Consider the following 21,289-nt stretch of genomic DNA (forward strand, 5'->3'; position numbering starts at 1 on the left):
AATTGAGGGCAGTTTTACAACAAAATCCTAGGGATTTTAACCTAGTGAGAGAATTAAGATCTAAATATAAACTCGCCCTGCGGATAAGATCCGAGGCCTTAGTGGTCAACCATTGGGAGTCACTTACACGGACCGCCTCGCTAAAAGACACTGCGGGGTTTTGGAGAGAAGTTAAGTCACTCAGGTCCTTTGGTTCAAACATCCAACCTATTAATTGTAATATAAACGGTGAGGTCTGGGTGGAGCATTTCTCCAAAATTTATACCGTAGCAGCCCCTATTATAGATTCTGCATCCGTATTAAATAACGCCAAACAACTGAACTTTCTAATATCTGAGGTGGAGGATGCAATCTTGGAGAGCGCCAGTAATAAAGCCCCTGGCCCTGATGGTCTATCTATTGACCAGATTAAATCGGAAGTCAATTTCTGGGCCCCTTTATTATGCAACCTATTCAACAATCTGTCCGACAGCTCAATCCCTGAATCCTGGTCAAACAGTGTCATCGTACCGATATTTAAGAAAGGTGACAGGTCTGATCCGGCCTGCTACCGTCCGATTTCACTGATCGACAACACACTAAAAGTCCTTGGCAGGGTACTATTTAAGAGGATAAGGGAATGGGCTGAGGATAATAATGTGCTTCATTGCAGCCAATTGGGGTTCAGAAGCCATGTGGGCACGGTTGAGCAGTGTCTCAACTTAAATCTGATCATGGCCAAATATATTGTTGTTAAAAAATCCCCTCTTTATTTAGGTTTTATGGATTTGAGTTCCGCTTTTGATTTTGTCAATCGTTCTAGGTTATGGTCACAATTGCTTGATTATGGTTTAGATGATGCATTAGTGTATTTTCTTTCATATCTGCATAGGGACCTTAAGGCAAGAGTACGCATTAACAATGATGGTGAACTATCTGATGATATTTTTATTAGAAGAGGCGTCCGACAGGGCTGTGTACTCGCCCCTCTGCTTTTCATTTTATATATTAATGGTTTGAGCCCTGCCCTGTGCAAGAATTCCAAGGACGTTCCCATTATTAATGGCTCCCCCATTACCACCCTACTTTATGCGGATGACGCAGTACTAATGGGGCGTACTCCTAATGCTTTGCGTTCATTAATTACAGGGTTTGTTGTTTTTATGTCGGATTTAGGTTTAAATACCAATTTTAAAAAATCGTTTATCATGAACTGTGGACCAAAAAGATACAACATTCTTTCAATTAAAAGTGGTGATAATGAATTAAAATGCACCAGCACTTTCCCCTATTTAGGGTTATTATTCTCCAATACTGGTTCATGGCAGCATCACACTGCCCACGCAAGAAATAAGATTGGTAAATCCATTAATTCAATCTTGTCCCTTCGTCAACCAAGAACGGCTGATGTGATTACGCCCCTGTTAAACATCTATCGTACCCAATGTCAGCCAACTGGGACATATGGAGCAGAAGTGTGGGGCTACTGCAACAGTCTGCCTTTGCAGCTGGAGGAAAATAGATTCTGTAGGAAGGTGTTGGGTGGCACCTCATGCGCACCAACTTTCATTTGTCACCAAGAACTTATGTTGCCATATATAGCTGATTTCATTAGGTCAAGGCCCACGCTTTTCTGGATAAAATTATGGACAAATCCAGCGGCTTCCCTGACCCGCAGTATAATCACAGATTGTCTACTACATGAACGATCCCATCTCATACCCTGGCTAAATGCAGTCAAAACCAGCCTGTTGAGCGTGGGACTCGGCTCTTTGTTTAGCTCCCCAAATACCATTGTCCCTGCTCATAAGAATATTGTTAAACGGGCACTGTTTGAAATATATAAAGAGGAACGTATGAGAACTGTGCTAATGAAACCTGCTATTATTAAATATCTCCCACTAATTGAGACAGAAAACGATAATTTAAATAAACCTCACAAACCCTGTAGATATTTGTCGAAACCAATAGGAAGATGGAACCGGAGCCTTCTATTTAGGTTCCGAGATGGTAGTATTGTAAATTTATTGAGTTTTCCACTTGGCTATAATAAGAATCTAGAAGAACTTGACTGTCCATGTTCTGCCGGAGGGAAACAAAGTTTATTGCATTACTTTATTTTTTGTGGCCACTATAAACTGTATATCCATCACTATTTAATGCCGATATTTAGAAAATACAATTTGAGAGATTTTAAATTGGCATTCAAATTTTTGCAAATGTTACCGACTGATGATATTATATACACTATAAGCTGCTTCATAAAAGCCTGTGTGAAATCTAGGGCAAGTATGGAACATGCATAATGGTCTATGTACGCATAATGCACTTTAAATCTAAATACAACCAGTATAGATGATTAATTATATGTACGGAATCAATGACTATTGGTATTGGCTAAACAGAAACTTATGAATGCATTTTCTAATTGTATAACGTTTTGTATTTTCTGTATCATGCACTTTATGTAATATGCTGCTCATGCCCAATTGGGTTGTTTTTAACTTTTTTATATATGTTTTTAATGTATTTTAAAATGTTTCATTCTGTATGTACTTTTATGGATTTATTATAATCCGAATAAAGATCATTCCAATTCCAATTCCAGTAGGTCCCTTAAAAATATTTTTATTCTTAGGAAAGACTTGAGATTTCGCATCTTTCACATTAACAGCAGCAACACCAGTAATAATTTTGTCGACATTAATAGTGTTGAAGGATATAATAGATCGTTCAACACTTTTTGCAATTCGTACCGTTTCCTCTAGAGTTGGACTACGTTGTCTAAGTAACTGCTCTTGAATCTTTTTATTGGAACAACGAATAATCAATTGATCCCGAAAATATTTATTAACTTGGTCCCCAAACTCACATTCATCAGCCAGAACTCTAAGGCAATCGACATATGTATTGACAGTTTCATTAAGTAATTGATGTCTAGTGTGGAAATTATCAGCTAGATGCATCAAAAAAAAAATCCGCTCGCAAAGGGGCAGATTCTGAGAACTTTGCGACCGTTATTTTTGCATTTGGGATGCATCATCCCAAATGCAAAAATCGCAAATTGAGAATTCGCTAAATTGCGATTATTTGCATTTAAGGAATCTCAAATTGAGATTTCTTAAATGCAATGCATGAAAGTTTTAAAAATAGCGAGTTCGCTAATAGGGCAGGCAAATTACCATGCAGTACAACTTCATGGTAATTTGCAAAAACTTTGAAAAATGCACTAAAGTGCATTTTTCAAAGTTTCATGTTACGCACACACATGTCCTAAGGGCATGTGTGCGCGCAACATATGTGCACAGATCAATTTCAGGGGTGCAACAGGGTGTCCTTTGGACACCCCTTCACCATTGAAATCGCAATCTCAATTTGAGATTGTCTTCCCATTCATCCCTATGGGCCTCTAGGCCCATAGGAATGAATGGGGAGGTATTCCTTAATTGCGACTCGCAATTTGCGAGTCGCAATAAGGAATTCTAAGAAATCACTTTTTTTTTGTGATTTCTTGATGCATTCCATTTTGCTATTCCTTAATAGCTAATGGGTATTTTTCGCAATTAAGGAATCGCAAATTGGGTTGTTGATGCATCTGGGGGTAAATCTTTCCATAACTATATGACGTTGTTCGGTAAATCTCTTTTTTAACCTATCAATGGCTTTAAAAAAAACAATCTTAATCTCCATGGCCCATTCCAGCTGGAGTAGGAGATACTGGTAAATATATAAACACATCTTCAGCATGACCCCCTAAAGTGTTTAATAAAATAGCTAGTTTTCTTGAAGCAGTAAAACGTGCACCATCAATAGCTAATAACTACTGGTCAAATAACCTATTCCATTTCTTCCATTTCATACTGGGCTGATTAGGTCCTGAATAAAAAGGAGGTGGTGTGCCGCAAACAGTACTCATGGTGTAAATATAAAAGTTTGCCAAAAGACTAAAAATGTAACATTAAAACAATACCAAACACAATAGTATAACAAGATGCACAGTAATAATAATAATAAACAGTTACCCCAAGCGATTACATTCTCTCAATGTTTGACGCTGAAAGAAAATAAAAATGAAAACGATTGTGTGGTTGCTAAGAAACAAAAAATAAATAAACAAAATGGCCGCCCAAGCGTGATGACGACACAACGTAAACAAGAACAACACACAAGGAACGTTGCTAGATGTCCGGAACGAAGAAGAAGAATCCGACGATGAAGACGATTCTGGAGAATGAACACAGAAGATGTAGAACATGGAAGGTACGCTCCGTTTGAAAAGATGCACTTGGACTGCAATTGCAGTTGAACGTGAGTGCAGGTAGCGGTAAGAATCACATTGAAAATCTTCACCGTTATTGTTCCAGAAATAGTGCTACGCTCACAGTTTCCCAAAGCAGTTTACCAAGGACAGATTAGATGTGCAGGTAGCGATGAAAACGTCACCGTTAGTGTTCCACAAATGCTGCTGCTCACAGTTTCCCGATACAAGCACAAACAGCAGCAGTTTAGGTGTGCAGGAAGCGATAACTCACAGTTTAGATGCGCTGATAAGGATAACTCAGCAGGCAATCCATGTGAAAGGAAATATCGCGTTACCCACAACACTTTTCAAACGAAAGGCTTCAAAACTACATGACAATCCTCCTCATGAAGATATCAGCATATATCCATGTATAGAGTACATAAATCTGAATATGCCACGATAATTCCAATAAAAGTCAGATACTATACATGTAGATCAAAATACTCTGGAAAAATCCATAGATAAATCCACAATTTGAGTGCACTGCAGGGAAGTTGATAGTAGAAAAATGAATCCAAAATATAAATTTAATTATCCATAACTTTGAAAAATGGATAAAATAAAATTAAAACTTCCTAAAAATTGATCTGTAGATGCTCCAAACACATAAGAAAAATCCCAAAACGTTGCCAATATGTAGTGGTGGTTCAAAGATAATAAAATCCAAGCAATCCAAGATTAAGTGAAGAGGTGTTTAATAGAGCATCCACCTTCTTGAAGATCAGCAGTGTAACTGACAAGTGGCTGATCTTCAAGATGTAAGAAAACAAACACATTCAAAGAGATACAAGCCATGCATAGAACACTGTACAAGAAACATTCTACATAGAATGAACCAGGAGAATTTCCACAGGGAATTCTCAAGTAATAAACATTTTGTCAATAACATAATACTACACATGGGCAGGTGAGGCAATACCTGAGCTCCGCCCATTCCATAGGGTGCAATTGTGTCCTTGTATGTCTGATAAAAAAGCTGTTGCCGTAGATGCCTGTTTTGTTGGATTCTGAGCTCTGTTGATTTAAAAACGTACACTTGAAGGGGAATTAGCAAACCAGTTATCTTCCAGACTCGATAGAGCTAGTAGGTAAAAGGCAACTAGTACATGTGAAAGCTTAAGAGTGTTAGAGATAAGTCAGAAAGTGAGTAAGATAGACTTAAAACGAGTGAAAGAGTACGTTTGAGGGAGAGAGTAAATTAGATAGACATGATGCCTTAGAGTAGGTAAGAACACCAATGTCTAAACAGTGTAAGCAGGAGCAACTCCACCAGTTTTGAAAAGTTGGTTTAGCAATGTAAAACTGCACCCAACACTCAGTTGGCATGATGGAGATGGCTATCCGCAGCGACTTGTTTGGGAGTAGGTGTAGCCTAACAAAAGGCTATGACTGCTCTCTGGATAGGACTGAACTCAGAGTCGGTGGGCAAGGGACAGATTGCAGTTCATGGAGGTAGAAACCTTATAACACAGCTTTAGACTCCTTGGATTTTCTATTGGACTCTCAGGATTAAACATCTAATAACTGTTACTTGTAAGGAGGCAACAAGGACCTCAGTCTGGTTTGTTCTGGCAACCATGAGGTGCCAGGTCCAGATATTGCCATGTAGAACTGGGGTACAAAAACTGGGGGGTGTTCAATGAATTCTGAGTACTGTTGTCAGGTGAAGGAGCGAACGTTGTATACACTTTGGTCGGTACAGCTGTGCACTGCTAGGGATAATGGGAGACACTTAGGCGGACGCGTTCTGACCTCTGGTCCTCAGATGTGGTGTGGTGCGGCGTATGGTGCTACGTACTAGTTGTTCTGCTTGGACGTCGTAGGGGGGGATCCGGGGTGTGTGCTTGTAAAATGGGCTGGTAGTTGTGAGGTCGGCGATACGTGCGTTGCTGTTTTGTTTTATAGATATGCTTATGTTTATTAGGTAGTTTTTGCTGCCAACAGCAAGTTGTTTCTCTACACTGTTCAATCGTCACTGTAACATGTAAGTGCACAGAAATTCCAATGTGCCGGAAATTACTTGGTAGTATTTCTGATGGATGCATTTTCCTACTAAATTAATTCTGATGAACACTTTCTTTGGTCTAATACATTTGTTTGACATTACATCTCCAGTCACAACATATTTGATGAATGATTTTTCTTTCAATGTTTAGCCATGGCGTAATGTCCCAGAAATGCATGATTTGTTCTGTGCCACAAACATGTTCAACTATACATATGAGCAGCATTTGCACTCTACACATAATCAAATGCTACATAATGAGGTTTGTTGCCTTAGACCACCAATATTTCTGGATGTAGTGGCTTATTTTGGAATAGCGCATTATTTCCTAAACGCTTCGAAAAGTATGTACACAGACTCTGCACTCCTGCACACCAAATAAAATAATTAGATGGAGCATTGTAATGTCCATATTGATTCTAGATGTGCCTTCTGAAGTCTGACAGTTACCTTTTAGTTTCCTCTGTCAACTTTATCATCTATCCTCATCAAGCAAAATGTTCCACTACTTCCTATTTTGCTTTAGCTGACTTATATTTAGCTTCTGTTTGTGGACTTTGTTCATTACACATATTCATGTATAGGACAACCCAAGTCCACCAAAGAGTTTGATGAAGTTGATGTTAGAAGTCTGCGCAACCTCTGTACACCAGTGATTATATGTATAATAAACAATGTTTATCTGTTTTTTTTCTCCAGAAACATGTGTGTTCGCATTTCTCGGACTCTCGATTTTTAGCTTTCCCCATAAGTTTGAAATTTCCTTTGTCATCTGGTGCATAGTGAGTATTTTTCACTAGTTAAACAAGTTTAAAATAACAAACATTAACATGTAGAATCATATATTTTAGAAAAGTATTTGTATTACCATGTTTGGCTAAAGCAAATGTAGTTCATTGAAATTTAAAAAATTTCCTAGGAATGTTATTGAGATAGAAATGTTAATGTTGTTTGCTTAAACTATTTATGAGACTGTTACTGCAACCACTACGAAGTTATTTACTGGAAAACATTTTTTTTAAAGTAAAATATGGTTTGAATGTCTTGACTGTGATCCGCTACCATTATTGCCATTACAACTGTATGTAGAAAATTATCAATTTATCATTTCTCAGTGTTAAAAATAAAAAGAACCACGATCTATTGCTTGGGCACAACTGTGTTTCAGTTGTTCCCATAACACATATTAAAACATAGGATGTTGCTAACAATTAGTAAAAACCCAATCTTCCCATGAGAACAGTGGCATTTTTTGTGTGTTAGTGTGTGGCTCCCAATTTATATCATTCTGAGTAAATAATGATTTTGTCTATAATACTGGTTTTGCAACTTATTTGAATAGATGATGAATAGAAATCTCTTGTTCTTATGTACGGTTGCAAACTCATTTTCATAATTTTAAATTAGTTTATAATATATTAGAAAATTTAGCAAATAAGATACGAGTACGTGGTTGAAAACTATACACACTTATGGTCAGAAAGGATGATTAGAATTGTAACATAAAGTATTATCTCTGCAGTAAGGGAAGAGAGGACATTTTATTGTATTTGAGGTGATTCACTAGTCATGTAAATCTGGTAAAAACAAGATACAAGTGATATTTAGATTGACTTGGTCCATTACCTCACATCTTACAGTACATGTTGAACTAGACAGGTACTCCTTTTTTAGGTTTCGCCGCGAGAACTATAGCTGTCGGCTCAGCCGACAACGAGGGGAGACGAGAGCTGGCCATGCGCCCAGCATTGTCTATGGCAGCGGCAGATTGCGACGCGCACCTTGGGATTGGGTCGCGCGCATGAGCTTCTACCGTAGACAGCTCACGTCGCGCGGCACAATCCCAAGGCACGCGTCGGAATCCGACTCTGCCAGGAACCTCTGGGGGTTCCTTAGGCTGACGGAGGGGCTGCTTCACCCTCTTCCTCTAATGCCCCTGGCCTTTGATGTGTACGGTGACTCATGCTGACTTCTCTCGAACACAAATCCGACGCCTGCCATGTCCGCGTCTTTATTTATTTAATAACACTTGTTTTCTGTGCGTTTTCCTTTTCCGCTAATGAAAGCCGAGCAGCGTTACCAGATACAGCAGAGTGAGCGGGGGAAGTGGGAGGCAGCTCGCCCTGGTGCGTGTGGCAAAACATGGATCCCCATTAAATGCGGGCTGCAGCAGCAGGCTCTGATGGCAACACTGCCAGGTTGAGAAACTTTGTGAAGCTCAGACTCCTGATTGGTGCGAGGGCTGACAGCACCGGTCGTGCTGCTGCTGTGCGTGTGCATTCACTGGGATTCCTGCCTTTACCCAAACCCCATAGAGACGCACGGCTACAGGACAGCAGGGAATCCGCACATGAAAGGGAATTTCTCTTTTTTTCTACTGCCGAATTACCACTTAGGTTTAGCAATCCCGCACGCTCACATCCGGCAGAAAATCACAACATTAAGAAGAGATGGTGGATGTTAGCTCTGTCACTGCCTTATACACTCACTCAGCAGATGTATGCTTCGCTGGCTTTCCACATTAACGCATTCCACCTTATGTTTACGGAGATAAGTCCATTAAAGGTACAGATGAAGATTCTTGCACAGGCAGTGCTGTTTTTGCAGTGTTATTGAATGTTTAATGCCAGGTTGGTGTGATTGTTTTGTCTCGCCTGGGAAAGGGCTGACATAGAAAGAATGCTCCACACCCATGCCATGTCAACTTTCCCGGCAGGTTTCAAAGTGACACGTTCTTAGCGTGGAGGGTTTGGTACAAGTGGCTGCGTTTACACCCATAGCATGAAGAAATACCTTGTTTTTTTAACACTTTTAATCTGATGTATAAAAAAAGATGAAAATCATGTTTATAATTCTGTTTCGTATATGTGGACGTGTGTACCTATATTGGTATTTGTTATTCAGCCAATTCACTGACAGACTTTACTTTTCGAGGCATTCTGTGTGGTGCCACGCTCCTTGCGTAGGAGCTCACGTTGTAGCTGTCACAGAGCCTCACAGACTGTTTGACATCAGCATGTATTTGTAAAATGAAATGCGTATTGCCCGTCCACAACAAAAGTGCTGTGCTCTTCGCCTCTACTAGTTTATGGCTGTTGCTTGGGCGGTGATTACTGCTCTTTGTTACAACCAGTTGCCCGCTGGATTAACAACCTGCCTCCAGCATATGAACTGAGAATGGCCTGCTGTTAAGAATAGAAAAGGGAGAGCCTCTTGACCAGAGGCCTTCTGAGACTGGAGGCCATCGCCCAGGGACTTGTCGAGCAGGCTTTGTGCTGGTTGTCTCTTAAGACATGGCTGTGTTGGGGGTTTTGAACAATGTCTGCAAGGTCTAACATGCCATCTGTTTTTTAATGACCACAGCAGTATCAGGGTGGTCTAAAAAATACACTGCATGATGATGAGTGAAGAGGCTTCAGTTAATCTTACAAACTGGAACATCATCTGGCTCCCATTGTATTTGGCCCTTATGTCATCACAGAAGATAGCCAACCACATGCAAAATCTTAGTCCCGCCCTGGGGTTACTTGTGCGCCCTTCCGGTTGGGGCACGGCCAGCAGTTGAAACTGGACGGTGTCTTCAGGCATGGGCCCACAACTCATGTGCATGTATTTGATCTATTTCTGAAATGGTGTAGCCCAGCTAAAATGATTGAATGGAATACTATTCCAAACTTTTCCCCGAGTTTATGAATGAATATTCATAATCGTGAAATTAATTTGTCTCCCTAAATGAAAATACCCCTCAACCAAAATATGGAGCGTTTGACCTTAACTCTAGAAGAGCACAAGCTGCACCTCACCACTGAGTACCATCAAGGGCTTAGTGCATCTGGGGCTGTTTGTGTTCATGTGTTCATGGGATGTGGCTTGGTAGTAGTAGTTCGGTGGACTGCCACCTATTGGTCAGGCCGTGACTGATTAGTTTATGGTTGGTCCTGTTCAGATATGGCACAGATGGATTCTACTACAGGCCAACCTCTGTGACTGAGCATTGTCTGTACCATGAGGCAACACTTTTGCCTGTCATATGCCAGCAGCCTTCCTGACAGAGAATGCCAATTGAGGATGTGGCTTAACGGCTAGAGTGGCCGACTTAGCAGCTGGGGAACCGGGTTGGAGTCTCGGCTCGGCTCAAACATCCTGTGATTCTGGACAAATCACTTAATCTTCCTGTGACTAAAAAAATGAATGCGTCCGTCTGAAATGTTATTATACAGCTAAGAGGGTTTTTAGGGTGTTCCAGAAGGACTAGGCGCACAACCTGAGTAACCGCAAAGTGTAAAGTAACATAAAGTAAACAGTATAGGCAAAGGGGCGAGCGGTAATCCCTCACAACCGCTCAAGGTTGGACCAAGGAGATCCACACAAATTGCAAAAACACAACGCAGCCCCTGCACTATATATGGTCAATCCTTTCTTGGTAAATTTGGTCTTGGTTAAGCTAGTAAATTGCGCACATCAAGACTTTCAGCGTCAGCATTCAAGGTAGGAAAACATTAGTGCAACTATAAAAGTTCAAAAGACGTAATGTTCTTGGTGTTGTCCACCAGTTTAATGTTCCTCTTTACAGGCCAACACGTGTTTCATCGCAGGGAACAGACTGCGAATCTTCAGGGCTGGATATAGATACAAAAGGTACATTTGTGAGGCTGTTCTATTCGTTAGCATATTGCGGTAGTGACTTAATCGTGTATACCAGGGTGAGAGACAGCATGCCATTAAGTGACTCTGTGTCATTGTGACTCAAAAACACTGTACAAGTGACTTTTGTGAAATGTGATGTTAACTAAGTGTTTGGAACATCAGATTTGACATTTTATTTGTTTTTACTTATCATTGGGTGTTTTTTATATGTGTACACGATGAAAACTATATACACTCACCGACCGGAAAAAAGATTAAGGTGACGATGTGAAGAAAGTGTGTGTGTGCTTAACGAGTACGGTAACCCCTGTGACTTTCAGTGAATACCTAGACGTCTAAATTGACTTCACAGTTATACATAGTTATTTATGTTTCCAACATTGTGCTCATGTTAAATAAAAATTACTTGTTTATTCTAGATGGTATTGGTTTAAAATTTGGTGGCTGTTGTAAATTTAGAACCTTGTTTTTATCCATAAAGAGCTTACGCCATAGTTGAATGTGGCCCTATGGGGTTCTAAATATCATGGTTTGAATCTGGTTCAATGGAATTTTGGCAGTATGCAGTATTCTATCGAAAGAATTTAGGGAAAGGGAGCCCGCCGTCAGTGAGAGGACTCTGTAATGTGTATTCAGAGAAGTTGAATGAGTAAGGGCCAAAAAGCGGACAGGGGAGGAAGATGAGAATTAGGTAATTCAGTAAACGGGTATACCGGGAACACCAACTATAATACAAATCAGTATATAAACGGACTGGGGTAAATGGATAGGCAAGTGTTCAAGTGGCGATTGGACATCAAAAGTTAAATAAAATTGTTTCAAAAATTACAGCTTATTATTATTACAAACACTCACCCTCATAGAATGTGGGCTAAACTTTATACAATCTTTACATATTTATTTACAACCAACAAAATAGCCACTTGTTCATATTATTTCAGAGCTTGCAGACGTCTTTATCAGTACAAAAGACGGCAAAAAAAGTGTAAGCTGGGATGTACGAATTACTGAGATATGGAACCCAACATAAGCTCAAATGCCTTGTCCAGTAAAATAAAAAAAAACAACCCTATCATGTAATTAGGTAACAGGAGCCTTAAAGCTCATGAAGATGATCCTGTTTGTGGAGTTAAAGAATTTATATTCAAGAGTCCTGCACAGAGTGAAGAGACCCAGCAATACTGATTGGAGTACAAATGGGTGAGATACCAAATTCAGTACCCTGCCGCTCACAATTGTTGCTTTTGTACTTGCAGTTGCACAGGTCCACGACAGGGTCAATTCCCTTATTAGTAAACTTAAAACAGAACAAGATGTATACTCAGTGTATCCTTACCACTGTGGTTCCAAAATTTCCTATTTGGGCATATGTGGGAGTATTTCCAAACTCTACCAGAGTACTTGGTTCTGTGTTGCCTTGAGATGTCTGCCAGTGTAGGCCCAGAACAGAAAAAGTGCAAAACATGTAGGTTGTGTTTTGATTCCCGTCTCTTAACCCCTTCGATGCTCATGACGGAACGGTTCTGTCATGACCGTCGGTTGGCCTGTGCTCATGACGGACCCGTTCCGTCATGAGCCCGTTGGCTCATTAGAACGTTCAGCACAGCGCAGGAATCCGCACCGCGCTGATGTGGTTAACGTATCTGTAGCAATTCACCTGTGCAGTGGCGAAGGAGACTATACAATGAGTTGATTTTGACCGGTTGTGACAATCTAATTGCCATTGTATTAACATTTGGCAGCAACAGTTGCAGGTAAAAAGCGGCAAGGGATGAGGTTGGCCTGTCTGGAACAGAGCTGCCACCACAGAAATAAAACAGCAGGGGGCTAGAATGGGTTGGAGAGAGTTGGATGTAAGAGAGAAACACATTTAAAAGTGCTTGTCTGAGGTGTCTTCTTGTGCACTGCAAAAGATTCTTGGTGAAATTACATGATGGGCTTGGCATGAGGTTTGCTTCAGTAATACAGCTTAGAGCCATGTTGTACTATTTTGAGTTGTGTACATGTTTCTCGTACTATTGTTTCATTGTTTGTAGTCATAGTGTGTGCTGCCTTATTCCACTGCTATGAAAATGCTCAGGTGGCATTTTTTCGTCCAGATCCACCTGTGGATTATCAAATTTGCTTGCACCAGTCATGCATCTCACCTTCTATGGGAGTCCTGTCCTAAATTACGATTCTCGGTTCCGACAGCGTCTCAGTAATTAATCCTAGAATGTGACACTCACTGGTAACCACGTATAATCTACAGCATCCTGATGAGGCCTTAGACCACTGAATCCCCACGCTGTTCATATTTTGTTTTATTTAAATTTTGCAATGATTCAGCTGCTGATGAAGTGCTAACTAACGCAGCATAATGCCAATACCCATTCACTTGCTGATAAAATATAGGATGAGTGTTAATAATAGTAAATCAGCTGCTGAGAATGTCCAAAGGCACTTTTATTAATGTACAAACCGAAGCATATTTAATGTGTAATACTCTGAAGAACTCGGTTTTGGGTACCGCTGAGTGTCTCTCTGACTTATTAACCACTACATTTGCTAAGTTCCTGAAACCACACAATCATTTTGGCATCCCTAGGCATTCGGTACCTCCAGCAAAGGTTGATTCCCCTTTTTGATGTCACCCTATGTGCCAGCCCCAGTATTAATAATATTCTCAGGGTAGCACTAGTACTATTCACGTTTTTATTTTTATTTGTCCCTGTAAATTAGCTACAGTTTTGCTCATTAATGTGGATTAGGAATTTATTTTATTGCATGCCCCAACTTTAGAAATGTTCGAGTGTCACAACTCATTTTCCTAACTACTCACATCGGGTGCTATTGGCTAGACTCACTTTTATTCAAGTTAAGCTGACTTCATTCTAGATAATGCAATTCGCTTAAACAAAGCCAAGGCTTGTGATAATACCCAATCCCGCCTATGATAGCCAGAATATCTCAGTCTGTAATAGCATGCAGACCTTTTTTATTTTATTTATTCAGATGATTTTGTTATGAATATAACCACGTTAATGATTCCTAATGCTTATATTGAATAATATTTAAATATCTCCTATCGTTTATTTATCATGAAACTCCTTCAGTTCTTGATCAATCTCAAACTCAATTTAATGTATGTCCAGAAGAGCAAATGCTTCAAAAAGATTTCTGGATCTCTCCAGCACTGTGACATTTTTGATCAGAGTAAAGTCATATTAGTGGTTAGACTGGCTGAAAGAAGCCCATCACAACTAATACCGCAGATGGGCTGAAATTTGGAGACCTTTTAACAGTTCGTGTTGAGGGACTCAGATGAGAGCACATCTAGAAGTTAGACTCCTGATATTTGAGAGGAGATCCTGTAGTTGTATTATGATGGCGGTCCAGTACTTGGTAGTAAAAGCTATTACGTATATTATAAACACTCCCGTTGCTGGTTGGTGCTGGAGCTTAGGTAAGGGGAGTTAAAGTGATTGTGCCATAAGCACATATTTGGATAATTTGGAAAGCCATAGTAGGGCCTAAGCTATCCTTAACCTACAGCTGACAATTTAGCCACTGGCTAGATCTCATATGCTTAGCTGACTGCGAACTTAACAACATCACTCAACAATGATGGCCTGAGCCCGTTATCAGACCTGGAATATCATAGAAAGTTCTGAGTAGGAGACACAAATATACAGTACGGGTAATTTTATTGTACACTTATTTATGCCCTTTCAAATAGTCAGCAGTATTACCGACAAGTTGGAAAATAAATAAAACATGTCTGTTGGTACATGGCAACTTAGAAACTGATCCAGAAATAAGTTTTGGAATTGTAGGTGCGCAATTTGACAATAGGAAGGCAATTCCAGCACACGGAGAACCACAACTTACTTCATTCTCCGTTCCTACATCCACAATAAGTGCATCCTAGTTCCTGCATATTCGTGCCTGCGATTTTCTCACCCACTTAACCAAAACCCTTGTCCCTTCAAACTTAAATGTTTATCAGCATTTTGTCCCTACATATAATTTACAAACCTGAAGCGATGGAAAATAATAATATCGATGTATTTTAGTGACTACAGTAAAATGGTGATTCCTCTTACTCTTTCGCCTTCCACCATGGGAATTGAAATGTATCTGGTTAATTGTCACATTCGTGTCTGAAACCTCCCCTTTCCCTCTACCGTGCAAATCAGTTGCCCATCCTCCACTGCCAAATGTAGACCACCTAACATGCTTATTAGGTCTCGCCTGTCGATGCGCATGCGCATCGAGCAAGCGAGACTATGGGGGCTTATCCACTCTTTATCCACTGCAAGGAATCGTGGCGATTCCTTGCAGTGCCCGTGACTTTTAAGCTCAATGCGCATGCGCATTGAGCTTAAAAGCGCGTGCACGTCCGTCTTGTTTTACCCGCTCCGCCCCCTCCCCTTCCCGCCGTGTCGCATTTCTCCTCCCCCCTCCCCTCTCTTCCCTCCGTCTTGTTTGTTTATTTTACCCGCTCCGCCCCCTCCCCTTCCCGCCGTGTCGCATTTCTCCTCCCCCCTCCCCTCTCTTCCCTCCGTCTTGTTTGTTTATTTTACCCGCTCCGCCCCCTCCCCTGCCCGCCGTGTCGCATTTTTTTTTTAAATCCCCACTTCCCCCCTGACGTCACAAACAATAACTTTGCAGACTTTTTGCAGGGCCATCCTCACCTGAAACGTTCCTTTCTCCAACTTTTTGGACAGTTACATGACGCATCGCTGTGAGCTATTCCTGCAGAAGCACCCACGCTTCATCCTCTCCCTCAGCCATTCCCCAATTATTCGTTATAAGGATCCTAGGAGCTAGCTCTCGCTCCAGTTAACAGTGTGGCATCAGCAGGAATACAACACCTCGTGTATATCCGCACTTGCCACATTAGAACATCTAAAAGAGATTACAAAAGACTTTCAGGTAGGCACAGCACTGGACTTGCTCCAATAAACATGTTTTACGGAGTGAAAAGCAAACCTGCAGATAGATTTTCTTGCATTACCCCCTGGCGGCTGATCGCGGTTAAGCACAGACTAGACCGATGTTTGTCGGAACATCAAATAACCAGTCCCTGCTGTTGCTGACAGTGTATTTTGGTTTATTAAATCCCGTGAACGTTGAGCACTGCGGGGAATACACTTCACATTATGCAGTACCAGTGTCACGTTCCTCAGCGTTTCTTGCTACACAGCTCCTTCTGTTGCACCTACTTTCTGCCCTGGCCCCTCACCCTCTCCTTGAGGTGAGCTCGGCATCACCCTCGCTCATAGCCTCGAATCCATCACCCTGCTTCCAGTATGCACACCCCGAGCACGTCCTCGAAACACATTCCCATTCTGTCCATTCCTATGCATCATTCATTTATCACGCAGACACCTCTCAGATCCGTTTCAAAGCCAAACTGCAACTTTCTTGCACTCTCACTCCTCCTCACTCACCCTCAACCCCTCACTCATCCTCACTCACCCTCAACCCCTCACCCTCAACATCAACCCCTCACCCTCACTCACCCTCACCCTCACTCACCCTCACCCTCACTCACCCTCACTCACACTCACCCTCACTCACCCTCACCCTCACTCACCCTCACCCTCACTCACCCTCACTCACCCTCACCCTCACTCACCCGCACTCACCCTCACCCTCACTCACCCTCACTCACCCTCACCCTCACTCACCCTCACTCTCACCCACCCTCACTCACTCTCACTCTCACTCACCCTCAACCCCTCACCCTCACTCACCCTCAACCCCTCACTCACCCTCACTCACCCTCACCCACCCTCACCCTCACTCACCCTCACTCACCCTCAACCCCTCACCCTCACACAGTGCAATAGGTCTCGGAGCATTTGAGTTAGAGCTTTTAGAAATGTTTATGGCTTTTTTTTTTAATTCTTTAGCATTGGCTACAGGAAACAAAAATGCTAAAGATTTACAAAAAAACCCATAAACAATTCTAAAAGCACTAACTCTAATGCTGCGAGACCTATTGCATTTCCAATGCTTGTTTTTCTGCTTGCTATCAACAGACTATGACCTCCAACGTTTCGATCCTTTCTCCACAATTATGAGATGTGTGTTTCAGTGTGGTGAGATGACTGAGAATTTGAGAAAAGAATGGTCATGGAGATGCAAGTCATGCCATATGTTCTGGATGTTCCAGCAGAGCCTATCTAGTCTGGTATTGTAGGCCTTCCAAATATGTTTTGTTCTTCTGCTCAAGTGACAGGCATTCCTAGAAGGCTGCCCATAGGTCTCATTGTTTGGAACAGTATCTTTAAACCTCCCAGCATTGTCTGCACTGTGCCATAAGCATCAGGGGCAGTCTGGTAATCATGAGGGATTGTAGGCTCTGCGATCAGGCAAGCGGTAGATCTATATTCTATCAGTAGCTGGACATAATATGAGGATTCCACATTTTTTGATCACCTATCTCAATCATCATCATCATCAAAATTCTTTTTTCGGTTACTTAAAACCATAAAGGATACACCCATTTAAAAGAAAATTATTTACAGAGTAAAATAGTACAATATTTGTCATTCCATAGTAACATAATACCGTCCATGATTCATGATAGTGCTTCCATCATAAATATACTCAAATAGATAATGATAAAAATGTACTTAAATCTTTTCTAATTCTATAAGTCAGTCTCCATTTGTCACAAATAATTCTCTAATTTCATTGTGGCTATAATTCTAATTTCTGTCTGAGTCTTACCGCACCGTCTAAGAAATTGGCAACATTAACACAAGACTTCATTGGGCAGCAGGTCTAGCTTGAGTACATTGCTGCCCTCTCAGCAGAGGTATAAGATACTGTTTCCGAAGAAATCTATAGTGTTCACAAAACCCTGCATGGCATCTTAGTCTAACAAGCATTTACAATGCAATGGTTTCGCCTTTGGAAAAGTTAGAGCTATTGGCATTGTAAATGACAAAATTTGTATTTGTGTTGGTTTTGAAAACAGATAAATAAATGGCATTGTCATTTACATTGCCATTAGCTTAATCTCTGCAGTAACTCTGCAGTCCCTAGCACTCCATAGCACTCCCTAGTCACTCTGCACTCCCTAGCACTCCCTAGTCACTCTGCACTCCCTAGCCACTCTGCACTCCCTAGCGCTCCCTAGTCACTCTGCACTCCCTAGTCACTCTGCACTCCCTAGTCACTCTGCGCTCCCTAGTCACTCTGCACTCCCTAGTCACTCTGCACTCCCTAGCACTCCCTAGTCACTCTGCACTCCCTAGCACTCCCTAGTCACTCTGCACTCCCTAGCACTCCGCAGTCACTCTGCACTCCCTAGCACTCTGCAGTCATTCTGCAGTCCCTAGCACTCTGCAGTCACTCTGCACTCCCTAGCACTCTGCAGTCACTCTGCACTCCCTAGCACTCTGCAGTCACTCTGCACTCCCTAGCACTCTGCAGTCACTCTGCAGTCCCTATCACTCCCTAGCACTCTGCAGTCACTCTGCACTCCCTAGCACTCTGCAGTCACTCTGCAATCCCTAACACTCTGCAGTCACTCTGCACTCCCTAGCACTACCTAACACTCTGCAGTCACTCTGCACTCCCTAGCACTCCCTAGCACTCTGCAGTCACTCTACACTCCCTAGTCACTCTGCACTCCCTAGCACTCTGCAGTCACTCTGCAGTCACTCTACACTCCCTAGCACTCATTAGCACTCTGCAGTCACTCTGCAGTCACTCTGCACTCCTTAGCACTCCCTAGCACTCTGCAGTCACCCTGCACTCCCTAGCACTCTGCAGTCACTCTGCACTCCCTAGCACTCTGCAGTCACTCTGCACTCCCTAGCACTATGCAGTCACTCTGCACTCCCTCTGGGGAGTATCCCATGTCCTATTTTTAACATCACACTCACACCCCTACACATACTACACCAATCCACACCTAGACACACATACCTAAACTTCACAAACAGCTTATGAAAAGATAGCCGGTAAAGAGCCCCCATTGAAGGTGCCCGTTGAAGAACAAAAACTCAATGATGAGGCATTACACGTATCTAGGTGTGTACTGGCCTGAGTAGATTAACACATCTTATTAAGAACTGCATACACTAATTATTTGTGAAAAGTTACATCATTCTTTTCTTCATAAAGAAAATACACTCCCATTCGAAGGTTTCTTGCTCCACAACTTTAGGAAATATGGGGGCAGGTTTTTGCACTTTCACTTCGGCCCATGCATTTCTAAACTTACACCTGGATACCCAGATGAAAGTGTGACAAGCATTGGCAAAGTCAATTGGTGTTTCCTTTCGGACTTACTGGCATCCACAGTGCCCTTTGGTGATACTATACAACATGCTGTGCCAGGTAGAAGGCAACAAAGTACCCCAAGACACCTTCTGATCCTAAATAAAGCAAAACTCACATGAAGAAATAGACAATGAGGCTTCAAAAAAATGGCACAAAAATTGATACGGGCTTCTCTTCTGGGAACATAACCTAGACCTCCGTTCCAACATATTTTAATAGATTAATCCTCACTTCTTCCTCATGCCTGGGTGTCAGTATTGCACACCTCTTACTGAAGAAAAACCTCTCCAAGCACAATCAGCTTTCACCAAACCACACAATACCACCAAAAAATAGTTGCACGCTTCGGAACTAAATGCATCAAATCACTGTAGTGAAGGGGCTGTGAGAAGGTCACAAAACAGACTAGACATCTGGTGAAAGCAATGGGTAGATTCCATTGTGTACCCAACAAATGATTTGATAAATGTTACGGTTTCTCACACCCGATATGTGCGGATGGTTCTGATTGCAAGGGTAATATATTATTTTTCTGATTCTCCTAGGACTGTCTTAGGAATGGCGTGGTAGTAGAACATTAAAGGAGTAAACTGCTTAGCTTGTTGAACGGCAATGTTTAGAATTATGTCACAGTTTACACTATTGTGTGTCATCACTTATCCTGTAATCCCTTCTGTCCCCACTCTACCCACTGACCTCATGTCCTACTTGTTAAGTAGCTCATACAGTCTGATTTAATAATACATGTTTGAAGCATCAAAAAGGATACCATGTACTATAGCCATGATGTGCCGCTCACGGACATTGCTGCAGACAACATCCATTGTGCACGGTTGCAAATAATGCGCACCCCTGAACAAATGTATACTCAAACGTACAAAAATGCTGCATCTTAGGCTTAGCTAAAATAGGCAGACAGTTATACAATGTGTGTATGCTTCCCATATCTAGGCTGATTGCTATGCATGGCATACATGCTTCTAATTTCAGCTTATCAAAGCCGCAGGAAGAAACAGGACCCGCACCGGCCACCTTATTAACCCCTCATGCGCATCCCTTGACCCCTGCCGACCCTGTCCTCCACCCACTGAGAGCCCCTCCCCCACCTACTCTAAACATGATAATGCGGGCCGGGTGTGGGGGTGAAAGGGCATTGTCGCCTTGGATACAGTTAGCAATCAATTGCAACAAAATTATGACTATTTTACCACGTCATTGCCAAAGAGCCCTCTCACCTAATGTTTCACTTGGAAATCAAGGAAATGGGACATGTGATGTGAGGAGTCTGAAGGGCAAATTGTAAATAAAAAACTTGGCAAAGTGAAGCGCTGCTGGAGGCAGGGGCTCGGGGGGGGGGTCAGGAGACAGAGGCACAGCAAGAGGTGTTTTTGTTTTTTTAAAAGTGGGATACAGTCAAACATACACCCATCGCGTGCACCGTACAAAACATTTATTAATACACAAATCTCAGAGCTGAGGTTCGTCAGTTTCGATGTGCGGCAAAAGGCAACAAGCGGCCAGAGGTAAACATGCGGCGCCAGCAATGCAATCCAGTCTCCAGAAATAACGCTGGTGTAGCAGCAACATCGCCTGTCTGCACAGAAACCTGTAGAGACACCACAAGTCCCGCAAACTTGATGCAAATCTTAGACATGTGATTTGGGAACCTGCTGAGCCATCAGGCCATGCATAGGTTCAGTGCAAAGAGTTCAGAGGTCAGAGGTGTGACACACAGAGTTCAGAAGACTTCACATACCTGATAATACCACATTGTCACTGGGTCAGCACGGGACGGAGTGGCGATCCAGGGGTGGGAGGGGGTGAGGCAAGAGCCCCCCGTTGCCTCCCCCAGCGACCGCCCATTCATACCTACGTCACTGGACTGTAGCTCCAAAAGACGCTGTGCTGCTGCTGACCGCTAGAAGAGCCCGCTTTATGAGGCTTCCATCACCCAAACTGGAGGCCTGGCCCTGCCCTGGCACCGTCACTGCCACAAGCATTCGCAGTGACGCATCATCTATTCCATGGCGCCTTCCCAGTAACTCCCACCCCCCTCCCCCCTTTCACCT

At 42.2% G+C, this 21,289-nt stretch overlaps 1 protein-coding gene across 1 annotated transcript in view; it reads left to right on the forward strand.

The window, feature by feature from the left end:
• The window catches only part of SLC9A8 (solute carrier family 9 member A8), a 431,266-nt gene that overhangs the window by 367,294 nt on the left and 42,683 nt on the right, over positions 1-21,289 (forward strand). The window contains exon 12 of the mRNA XM_086932630.1: positions 6,987-7,069. Coding sequence (XP_086788756.1) covers positions 6,987-7,069 — 83 coding nt within the window. The remainder of the gene's footprint in view (positions 1-6,986; positions 7,070-21,289) is intronic.

Source organism: Lissotriton vulgaris, chromosome 7 (genome assembly GCF_964263255.1).
Source record: "Lissotriton vulgaris chromosome 7, aLisVul1.2, whole genome shotgun sequence".
NCBI classification, from domain to species: domain Eukaryota; kingdom Metazoa; phylum Chordata; class Amphibia; order Caudata; family Salamandridae; genus Lissotriton; species Lissotriton vulgaris.